Here is a 12504-nt window from a genome sequence, read left to right as displayed (position 1 = left end):
GAGTGAAATAAGCCAGGCAGTGAAAGACAAATACCATATGATCTCACCTATAAGTGGAACCTAGTCAACAAAACAAACAAGCAGCAAAACATAACCAGAGATATTGAAATAAAGAACAAACTGACAGTAAGCAGAAGGAAGGGGGGAAGGGATAATGAGGGAAAAGGGGAAGGAGAAAGGTCATCAAGGAACATGTATAAAGGAGACATGGACAAAGCCAAAGGGGGTATAGGATAGAGGTGGGAGGCAGGGACGGGTGGAATGAGGGGGAGTGGTGGTGGGAAAATGGAGACAACTATACTTGAACAATAAAAAATATTTAAAAAACTTTCATTCCAGAAAACTTAGAAAATAAGTATATGGTGAAATATTTTACAAAGTCACCTATAGTTCTACATGCCCTTTTCTGTGTTAATATTTTGGCATAATTGGTACCCATTATTTCTATGTATGCTTTTAAAATACCAATACGTATTCAAAATTTCACAGTTTCTGAAATTAAATACATAGCATCAGCATATCCATGTTCAAAAACTTAATATACCTAACTTCTAATATCTATAATATTCCAGGGCAGTGATGCATCATAATTTAACTATCCCCCTTACCTTCAGGTGTTTAGGTTTTTAAACTTGCTTCATTAAATAAAAAGAATTGAGGTCAAGAAAAAAAAGGAATCTATAAGGATATAAGCTTAAGTGTTACTAGTTGCTGTTTTTAGGGAAGTAGGGTTACAAGTTCTTTTATTTTCTTATCTAATTTTGGATTTCTTATAATAAGCATGAATTGTTTTTATAGTAATGATGACCAGATTAAAGAAATATTCCAAACAATCTCAAGGTTCAAGAATAATTCTAGCACTTTTCTAAATCTCCCTTTCTCTGCCTCCGTTCTTCTCTCACACCCTCCATCCAATGCTTCACACAGGGCCACCTTGCTTAGCTGCAGTTAACCGGCACACAGCATCGCCACTCCAACACATGGGAGAAAGTGAGGAACTGGGCACAGAAGGCTTTGAGCAGCCAAGAGAGACATCACCCTATCCATGAACTAAAATTCTTCCATTTTGCTCACAGATGAACACCTAAAACTAGCATTTGGTACTTGTTTATATGTACTTTGAACATAATTCTGACATTGATTCTGAGTTCAAGTTCATATTTAAAAGTGGCAGTTAAATGATGAGGCAGGGCCTGCCGTGGGCAGACACAAGAGGCCGAACAAGTGGCAGAGCTGACAAGACAGGAGGACAGAGCCCAGACGCAGCTGCCACATGTGCCGCCGGCCAGCGCAGGCACTCCAGGCCCCCTCTGCCCCCTCAGCAAATGTGAAGACGGCACTTCCAGACCCCAGGCGGGATCACAGTGATGACCTTGATGAGTCCAGAACAGACTTAATTATACCCAAGAGAACCAAACACCCAATGTTCAGGACTTAAAAGGAAATAGAATGTAGGCCATACAGCTAAGATCCTCCACATTAAAAGTGGGCATCTTATAGTTTCAGAATCTTGGTAATATAAGCCAGACAAGGACATGAGGTCATTTTCTTATCTGTTTCTACCTTTTCTACTTTTGTGTTAAATGAAGTTGATTTTATATTTGTCAGCATCCTATGGTTACAGTATCTGTTCATTAATAATGAAGGAGTTTACACTATACATAACATTTTTTGCCTTGTGATTCTGAATGTCATCTTTTCTTTCTCCCTGGTTTCACAATGTTTCTTAAATTAAAAAAATAGAAACTGGAGATTAAAGTCTTAACAAACCCTATGCGGCCATTCTTCTTCATACTGACCAGTTTTTAAACTCTTCTTAAAAGGGGTCTTTAACGAGCCCAAACTTTTAAATATGAATGGAACACAGTCAAAGGGAGATGAAAGACGTGGCGTCCCTGATGAAATGGGTCAGATGACTTTCAGACTCCAAAGTGTCCTGATAGTTTTATGTGATCCAGTCCAGTTCCTACAAAACCCCTGCCAACAGGTAACAGGTCTTTGGAAGCTTTTGAAGCCAAAGGCTCCCCACCAGCCAGCCCATCTCTCACTAAGTTCCCAGCCTCATTAGGAATAAGAAACAGATACCGCGGCACCACCCTGTCTAGAGAACACAGCGCAACAAATGTAATTGCCTGTACGAGGAATATAAGTCAGCAACTCCCAAATCATTCATATTTACACCCACTCCATTTTGGTTGTCTTTCCTTTATAATTTGGCCATATATCGATGTCAAATATATAATTTCATCTGGGGTTTTATCAGTTACCGCCCAGAGCCATGATTATACGGTGCAGGGAACTTCCTCTCCCTGAGCAAGTCTGTCTTTAGTAGCTTCTTGATAGCCACTTCTTACACAGAAAATCAAAAGGAAAGCCTTGGTTTTCTTATGTGGCTCCAGAATCACTAAATATAACATTTAGAAGCGTTTATCAACTGCAATCTTTGAGTTTTCAACTGCCACTATAATTTTTCAAAGCAAAGCGTTCTTATTCCTTCCCATTGTTATTTTGATCAAATTGCAACAGATACCGTAGAGATTTCTGTACTGACCATTCAATCACTAACTTCAACTTTTACCTTGCTAGTGTCCAACCTAACTGCACAAACATCAGATTGGATTTTGAATGATCAAAATCACCGAATCACAGCAAGAAGGCCAAAGGTATGACTCTGGAAGAAGTAATTTTTTACGAACAAAATTAAAACTGGCTCACCAATCTAGGATTCAAAAGACAATTTATTAGTCCGAGAAGAGGACTCACACACTATACCCAGTAATATGATTCTTTTATTTTCGTGCCTTTACCTTAAAAATATATTTAAACAAGAAACAAATATTGAATTTTCTCATAAATTTTGCTTTCTTATTTACAGTGTTACATTGTAATTAACATTCTATTGTACACAAATTAGGGACTGTGCATTACTGTATGTTCTCTTTACATATTCTTCCATAATATAGTACATACAGCTCAAAGCTATGCAATATTTAAGCTTAGAAAGGCTTAAGAAGTACAAACTTTATCAATAAGACTATTTTTTAAAAAGGTTCTGACCTTAATTCTCTGCTAGATTGTTTCACTGAAACCATTCTCTGTTTAAAAAAAAAATGCCCCATATAAGGGATGAGAATAACAGTTTAAGTTACCACAGGATCCACTTAAACTGGTTAACAAATAAAAACACTTTATTACTTATTACTGTTATTAAATGGAGCACTACCACTGTCAAATCACTTAAACAAGTCGATTTACTCTTCAATTCAGACACATTACATCAACGACAGTTGGTACTTCTTTATGAAATAAAAAACGTTTCCTGCAAGTTTAGGTTTGACTTGTAAACAGTTAAAGCACACATTTCGTAAATATGATTTAGTCATTCCTGGTCTTAAGTTATACAATAAGGAGAAGTTTCTGTTTCATCAAGGGAGAAGCAAGCATGCGCGTGCGCACACGCATTCAGTCTCACCCACAAAGAACCGAGTGTCGCTAAGCACTAACTACAGCAGCACTAGTGTCACCAGTGGTGCCCAAGGCTGCAACAGGAATTATAAAATGAAGACAATAAAACATCTAACTTCGGTTAAAAACACCCGAAAGTTCAGGTTCTGAAATGCCTCTCAGGTGCTTTGTGCTCATTCTGAAGGTTCAGTTCACTGGGCTCTCCAAGCGGCAAACCCCACCTTCGATTGCCACGGACTGTCCTGCCACCGCACCGGGAGGGAGTCTGGAAATGTGAGTCTGCAGAGAGGGAGATAGGAGAACATTAGAAGTGCCTGCTGTGTCCCCACCCATGTGTGACAGAGGTGGAGGCAACACCACAGTATCATGGCTTCTCGTGCTTCTGAGCACCCATAGACTAATGGTGGTCACCTTTAGCGCTGAGAGATCCTGCTTGTTCAGATCCCTTGGGGAATGTTTTCTGAGCGTCTTTATACCTAAGTACAGCACTAGCAACTGGAAATACAGAGTGATCAAGAGGGCCAAGGCCCGGGACAGTGCAGAACCTACAGTTTAGTCATATTCAGAATAGTAGTGGTTTTAATGCCAACTATATTGATCATATTCCAGTTCTCTGAAAATTAATAATTTATATACATTTTGTCTTGTGAACATTCAAAGCAGCTAAGAACAGCAGGTTCATGTTTACACTTACAATTTATTCCTTAAAGGATTTGAATAGCTGAGAAAAAATCGGATAATTCAGTGACCTAAACTTAAGTGAGGTAAAGAAGAAAAAGAAAAATAAGATGCTTACAAAATAAGGTAAAGACTGGCATGAGGTTAACCCTTGAAATCTAGCCTAAAGGATCACAACAAACAAACTGCTCAGAGAACAACTTCTTCTAGTACCGAGGCCAGGGGGGCATTTCTTTTGTAGGGCTTCATATACAGTAGGTGCCACGTACAGTGGATTGGGTGCACAATGGTGAGCTTTGTAAGAGCTGAGTGTTACATCACTAAAAGGAGGCTGGCCCTGAGTGGAAGACAGTAAGCTGCTCCACTACAGGTCAGGAGTCAGCAACCAGGAATTCCTTTTTTTTGATGCCTGCTTAATCCAGGGATAGATAAATATTGGGAGTTTCTAAGAAGATCTGAGGGACTGCATATCCTTTAGATAATCCTCTCTAGTTCAGTTTCCTAAACAAGCTTTTCCCAGGGACAGAAACGAGGTGAGTTCAAGCCCTGGCTGAGTTGTTAGATGCAGCTGGTGAAGTGGCCAAGCTTCGGGCGGGACTGACATCCTTTCAGGCAACCAAATATGAAGCAAGCATATGTTTTAGACAGGTAAGATAGTTGGTTCGTAGTTCAGGGTGGACACTATTCTCAAGTCTTACTATAAAAGTCCTACTAGAGTAGCTGACCTAAGTCAACAATATCTGGAGAACAGGAAATGTTCTTTGGGAACTTAGTTTTCTATGTACAAGGCAAGAAACAACCTGTAACCTTCAGGGTGAGGTCTACCGACTTTGGGGTGGAGAGCTGGATGAGGCAATCTCTGTGGTATTTCCTGGGATGCAAGTATCAGTGAGTTCACTCACCAGGCTCATGCCTCCGGGAACTATGTCACAGAACCTGGCCTTATCACATCTGAGGGCCAAACTTGGGTCTCAGCACAGTTAAGACAAACCTGTGAATCTCATGCCTCTTGTGATGTCTCATTAACCTTGAGGGAGAGGTTAGAAGAGGGTATGTTGTTTGATTCTGCCACCCAACAGCCCTTGTGACATAAGGCACAAAAAGCTTAAATCCCACAATTCCCAGGGCTCAGTAGCGATGGGGCCACTTTTACTTGTTCAGGATTTCATTAACATGAAGTGAAAGAGACTTGTTTGCCTAGGCATCATTCATCAATTTTTTAAAAGTTGTTTTTTAAAGTGAAAGATCCCTGAGAGGGTGGTAGCCCTTCAGTCAGTTCCATCCCTGATCTCACCCTCTTCAGTTGTGAACACAGGCAGTTAAAACAGGGTCAAGAACAAAGTAGAGCTGCTGTGCAAAACAGTATGGCGGTTCCTCAAAAATTAAACATAGAATTATTATATGATACAACGCTTCCATGTCTGAGTACATGCCCAAAACATGTGAAAGATGGGACTCAAAAGAACTTACATACAAATGTTCACAGTAGCATTATACACAACGCCCAAAAGGTGCAGGCAACCCAAATGGCCATCAATGTATAAAAAACAAAATGTGTAACATGCCTACAATGGAATATTATCCAGCTTGATAAAAAAATAACAATCTGGCACATGCCAAAATATGGATGAACTTTGAAGCCATTATGCTAAATGAAATAAGCAACACAAAATGACAAGCACTGTATGATTCCACTTATATGAGGTACCAGAAGGAGTCAAATCCATATAGACAGAAAGTAGAATGCCCAGCTGTAAGGAGGAAGGGACGGTGGGGGGGTGGTCATTGTTTAATGGTATCACTTGAGAGAATGAATAAGTTCTGTAAATGTACTAAGTGCCACTGAACTGTTATGTCTTGTATATTTTGTCGCAATTTTTTAAAAAAAGTAATAAAGTCTCAACAAACTTTAAAAAATGAAATCATGTCAAGCATTGTCACAGTGGCTTGAAACTAGAAACCAACTTCAAGGAAAAAAACTCAAAAACATGAAGTCTGAATAACATGGTATTAAATAATGAATGGGTTAACAATGAGTTCAAGGATGAAATAAAAATGTACCTGGAAACAAATGAAAATGAACATACAACAACCCAAAACCTATGTGACACAAGAGAAAGCAGTTCCGAGAGGGAAGTTCATAGCAATATAGGCCTACATAAAGAAGATAGAAAAGTCTTAAATGGACAACCTATTCCTACACCCAAAGAACCAGAGTGAGTAGAAGGAAGGAATAATCAAGATCAGAACAGAATTAAAAGACAAAGAGACTAAAAAAAATTCAAAAGATCAATGAATCTGGGAGCTGGTTCTTTAAAAAGATAAACAAAATGGACACACCTTTAACCAGACTCATCAGGAAAAAAGGAGAGAGGACCCAAATAAATAAAATCAGAAATGAAAGAGAGGTAACAACTGATATCACAGAAAAAAACAAGGATGGTAAGAAATTACTACTAACAAACTATATGCCAAGAAATTGGACAACTTGGGCAAAATGGGTACATTTCTAAAAAACATACAGTCTTCCAAAACTGAATTGGAAAGAAGAAAACCTGGACAGATTGATAACTAATAGCAAAATTGAAGCAGTAATCAAAAAACTGCCAACACATAAAAGCAATGGACCAGATGGCTTCACAGGCAAATTTTACCAAGCATTCAAAGAACTAACACCTATCCTGAAACTATTAAAAAAAAATTCAAGAAGAAGGAAGCTCCTTTTTTTTTTTTTTATGAGACCAGTGTTATCCTAATTCTAAAACCAGGTAAAGACACAACAAAGAAAATTACAGGTCAATATCTCAAATGAACATAAATGCTAAATTCTCAACAAAATATTGGCAAACCGGATCCAGCAATACAATAAAAAGATCACATATCAGGATCAAGTGGGATTTATTCCAGGGATGCAAGGGTATACAATATTCACAAATCAATAAATGTAATACATCACATAAACAAAAGGACAAAAATCAAGTGATCATATAAACAGATGCTGAGAAAAGCATTTGATAAAATCCAGCACCCATTTATGATAAAAACACTCAGCAGAGTGGGAATAGAGGGAGCATTCCTCAACATAATAAAGGCCATATATGAGAGACCTACTGTCAACATCATACTCAATGGGCAAAAGTTAAAAGCATTTTGCTTAAGATCAGGAGCAAGACAAGGGTGTCCACTTTTACCCCTCCTATTCAACATAGTAAAGGAAGAAGTAGTAAAAGGCACCCAAATTGGAAAGGAGGAAGTAAAACTGTCATTATTTGTAGATGACAATATAATGTATATAAAAAAAACCCTATAGATGTCATAAAAAAAACCATCCACCCTAAAAACTGAATTTGGTAGAGGGGTATACAAAGTCAATATTCAGAAATCGCATTGTACAATGTAGAATGGCATTTGTGTATACTAATAATGAACTATCAGAAATAGAAACTAAGAAAAATAATCCCATTTACCATAGTGACAACACCAACAAAAATAAAGTACCTAGGAATCAATTTAAATAAGGAGGTAAAGGACCTATACTTGGAAAATCATAGAATACTGAAGAAAGAAATGAGGAAAATACAAATAAATGGAAGCATAAATGTGTTCATGGATTGAAAGAATTAACATCATTAAAGTGTCCATACTGCCCAAAGCATCTATAAATTCAATGTAATTCCCATTAAAATACCAACAGCATATTTTACAAACCTAGAACAAATACTTAAAAATTCTATATGGGACTAAAAAAGTCCCCAAATAGCCACAGTAACCTTGAGAAAGAAGAATGTTAGAGGGATCACAATAACTGATATCAAAACTATACTACAAGGCCACTGTAATTAAAACAGTCTGGTACTGGCATAAGAACAGATACATAGATCAGTGGCATAGAATGGAGAGGACAGAAATATACCCACATCTCTATGGTCAACTAATATTTGACAAAGAGGGCATGAGCATACAATGGAGTAAAAACAGTCTTTTCAATAGATGGTGTTGGGAGAACTGGTCTGGTACATGTAAAAAAAATTAAACTAGACCACCAACTTATAACACACACCATACCATACAGAATAAATTCAAAATGAGTAACAGACTCAAATATAAGTCATGATACCATAAAAATCCTAACAGAAAACACAGGCAGTAAAATTTCAGATATCTCATGCAGCAATGCTTTTGCTGATGTATCTCCTAGGGCAAGGAAAATAAAGGAAAAAAATAAACAAATGGGACTATCAGATTAAAAAGCTTCTGTGTGGCTAAAGAAAATATCAGCAAAATGAAAAAGAAATTGACTGTATGGGAGAACAAATCTGCCAATAACACAGTGGACAAGGGTTTAATCTCCAAAATATATAAAGAATTCATATGACTCAACACCAGAAAGAGAAACAATCCAATTAAAAAATGGTCAAAGGACCTGAACAGACACTTCTCCAAGGAGGACATATAGATGGCCCAGATACATACGAAAAAATGCTCAACATCACTAGCCATCAGAGAGATGCAAATTTAAACCATAATGAGATAGCATTTCATTTCTGCAAAAATGGCAATCATTAATAAATCAACAAACAACACATGTGGGCAAGGATGTGGAGAAGAGGGAACCCTAGTACACCACTGGTGGAAAAGCAGACTGGTGCAGCCACTGTGGAAAACAGTATGGAATTTTGTCTAAAAACTAAAAATGAACTACCTTTTGACATAGTGATTCCACTACTAGGAATATACCCTAAGAATCCTAAAACACTAATTCAAAAGAATGTATACACCTTTACATTCATAGCAGCACTATTTACAATAGCCAAGAGTTGGAAACAGCCTAAGTGACCAACGGTGGATGACTGAATTAAAAAACTGTGGTACGTTTACTAAATGGATACTACTGAGCAGAAAAAAAAGAAGGAACTGCTACCTTTTGTGACAGTATGGATGGAACTGGAGACTATCATGCTTAGTGAATTAAGCCAGTTGGTTAAAGACAAATACCATATTATCTAACTTATAAGAGGGATCTAATGAACAAAATAAATTAATAAGCAAAATAGAACCACAAACATAGAATCATGGAACAGACTGGCAGTGATAAGAGGGTAGATGGAGGTGGAGACTTTTTGAATGAAGATGAAGGATATAGTCAAGGAATTTATATGAAGGACCCATGCACATGTGCATTGGGGTGGGGATTAACTATGGAAATGGGGGACAGGCAGTGCAGAGAGGGGCAAAGGGGGAAATAATTGGAACAACTGTAACAGCATAACATCAAAGATCAGAAAAGTCTTGCTTCCAAAAAGAAATTTCACTATTTTTCATCTAATTCAAAACTAATTCAGAAGTATATTAAAGTGACTTCATATTGACATAAAAAAATAAAAATAAAACTAAATAAATAAAGCAGAAATGATACTTTCCTACTGGGTCCAGAATAGTTCTCCATAAGATGGCATTTAGAGAAGGGGTTACCTAGGAATGAATCCATGATGCAGATCCTGTAGGAGAAATATTAACACTACCAGGTTCTGTTCACAAATAAGATGCAGTTTTCCAATCAGGCTAGTTAAAATACCTGTCCCTAAAAGAGGAGCTCACAGGAAAATCTATCCTCATGTTTCCCAAAGATTCAGGCAGAATCCAGGCACCAGTGGAAACAGAATAAATTGTTAAAAGATCAAAGAGCAACCATATGTTCAAGCAGATGGCCTGCAACTTGACCAGAAGGGTGTCATTCTTAAACCAACTGATTTCCTGCTGACTATAGAAAAGACTCAGAACTAGAAGGAAGAAATTCATGTCCCATGAACTTGAGAGCAATCCTTGAGATTTACAAAAACACAGAAGGCCAATCCACACTTATCCCTAACACTCCTGCCCCCATTAAGTTTATGATTGAAGAACATCTAAATAAACTGAACTAAATTACAAAGTGTCAAGGAAAGATAAGAAGGAAAAGAAAAAGGATTGAAAATTGTGACAGTGGTCTTGCGATATTAACAGTAATGGGGAAAATACTTCAAAAATATACTGGGATTTGTATGAATTGAGCTCTTTACACAAGACAGAAATGTTCAACTAGACAAACTAGTTGTTAGAATACCTTCTCAGGATTACCCCTTTCCTAAATCCACATCTAGTCAAGGGAGATTTTGTGACTGCAGAACACATTGGCATGATCTTGGTGTTGAGAGGAATAAAATGGCTAACCATTCAAATGTCACTACTTCACCAGTTTCATCCAGCAACATTATGTTCCAACTCATTAAAAAGTAAAGTAAGCGACCTTTGTCTGAAAAAGTTTCAGCCAAGATGCATTTGAACCTTTCTGTGGAGATTTCAAATTCTGTTATAAATAGAGGATGCTGTATAACAGAATATTTTATATGAATGTTTATCTCAAAGTTATTTTAGAGAAGTGGGTTTGAATTGCTCTTAAGGCTAAAAATAGACCACTTTCTACAATGAACTTGTATGTCGACATTTAAAATTACAATAAAGTATTTTATATTCTTAAGGCCTGTGCAGACTCTAGGGTATCTTATAAGCACATTAACTTATTTTTATCTTTTTTAAAAATATATTTGGGACTTCCACCAAGATGGAGGCGTAGGAAGTACTGCACCTTCTCGCACAACCAAGTTTAAAAACAACAAAGTTTTAGCAACAAAAATGCAGCCAAACCACAGAAAATTGATCTACACAGAAGTCTGACAACAAACCCTTCAGCCAAACCAGTAAGAGGGGCAGAGCCAGAGGCAGAGCGGGGTCAGGCAGGAAAGTTCCACCAGATGGACCCAGGCACGTGACCCAGGTGCTCCAGCAGCCCTGGGCGTATCCCAGGTGTGGAGAAACAGGCGGACCCACTGAGGGCTGACCTCAGTCACACATTTGCCCGCAGATAAACCGGTGAAGAAGCTAGCAGTGAGACGGACCTCACAGGGCCCAGTGGCAGAAAGCAGCAGAGGGAACCGCCATTGTCCCTCTCTCACCCCACCCCCACATACAGCGTCACAAACCAGCGACTTGTGTGGCCCTGCCCTGGTGAACAACTAAGGTTCTGCTCCTCATACTTAACAGGCAAGAACAGATCAAAACATGGCTCAAGAACAACTCAGAGCCCCTGAGCCGATAAATCTAAGCAATGAAGAAATAGCCAAACTTTCAGATGCACAGTTCAAAACACTAGTGATCAGGATGCTCACGGAACTGGTTGATTTTAGTCACAATGAAGGCTAAACTAATTGAAATGAAGGGAAATACACAGGAAACCAATAGCAATGGAAAGGAAACTGAGACTCAAATCAAAGCAGTGGACCAGAAGGAGGAAAAAAGTGACCAGACAGAAAAGGATGAAGAAACAAGAATTCAAAAAAATGAGGAGAGGCTTATAAACCTCCAGGACATCTTTAAACGCTCCAACATCCAAATTATAGGGGTACCAGAAGGGGAAGAGGAACAGCCATGAGTGGAAAACTTATTTGAACAAATAATAAAGGAGAACTTCCCCCATCTGGCAAAGGAAATAGACCTCCAATAAGTCCGAGAAGCTCAGAGAGTCCCAAAGAAGGTGGACCCAAGAAGAAACACACCAAGGCACATCAGCATTACATTAGCCAAGATTAAAATGAAGGAGAGAATCCTAGAAGCAGCAAGAGATAAGGGGACAGTCACCTACAAAGGAGTTCCCATCAGACTGTCAGCTGATTTCTCAAAAGAGACCTTATAGGCAAGAAGGGGCTGGAAAGAGGTATTCCAAGTCATGAAATCCAAAGACCTACATCCAAGATTGCTCTATCCAGCAAAGCTCTCATTTAGAATGGAAGGGCAGATAAAGTGCTTCTCAGATAAGATCAAATTCAAGGAGTTCATCATCACCAAGTCCTTATTATATGAAATGTTAAAGGGACTTATCTAAGAAAAAGAAGATAAAAAGATGAACATTGAAAGGACAGCAAACTCACAGTTATTAAGAACCACACCTAAAACAAAAGCAAGCTAAGAGGACAGCTAGATCAGGAGCAGAACCATAGAAATGGAGATCACATGGAGGGTTAGCAACAGGGGAGTGGGAGAAGGACAAGGGGGGAGAAGGTACAGAAAGGTAGGGGGGAGGGCAAGACTAGTATGGGAAATATAGAATCTAAAGAACTTGAGACACGTGGTCATAAACTAAAGGGGGGAATGGTGGGGGACGGGTTGTGCAGGGCGGAAGGGAATGAAAGGGGGGAATAGAACAAGTGTAATGGCATAATTAATAAAATATATTTATTTAAATATATATACATATATATTATTGACTATGCTATTACAGTTGTCCCATTTCCCCCTTCCCTCTACCCTGCACACCCTCTCCCACCC

At 38.4% G+C, this 12504-nt stretch overlaps 1 protein-coding gene across 6 annotated transcripts in view; it reads right to left on the bottom strand.

The window, feature by feature from the left end:
• Positions 1-12504, bottom strand: part of TASP1 (taspase 1) — a 469517-nt gene that overhangs the window by 135488 nt on the left and 321525 nt on the right. Inside the window, exon 14 of one of the 6 annotated variants that reach the window (XM_053671049.1) lies at positions 2725-3744. The exons of the other annotated variants lie outside the window; for them this stretch is intronic. Coding sequence (XP_053527024.1) covers positions 3652-3744 — 93 coding nt within the window. The 3' untranslated portion in view covers positions 2725-3651. Of the gene's footprint in view, positions 1-2724; positions 3745-12504 lie in introns of those variants that run through there. 6 annotated transcript variants of the gene reach the window in all.

The sequence above is a fragment of the Artibeus jamaicensis genome, unplaced genomic scaffold (genome assembly GCF_021234435.1).
Source record: "Artibeus jamaicensis isolate MK-2021 breed Jamaican fruit bat unplaced genomic scaffold, CSHL_Jam_final contig_685, whole genome shotgun sequence".
Classification (NCBI taxonomy): Eukaryota; Metazoa; Chordata; class Mammalia; order Chiroptera; family Phyllostomidae; genus Artibeus; species Artibeus jamaicensis.
This window is presented reverse-complemented; position numbering and strand designations above follow the sequence as displayed.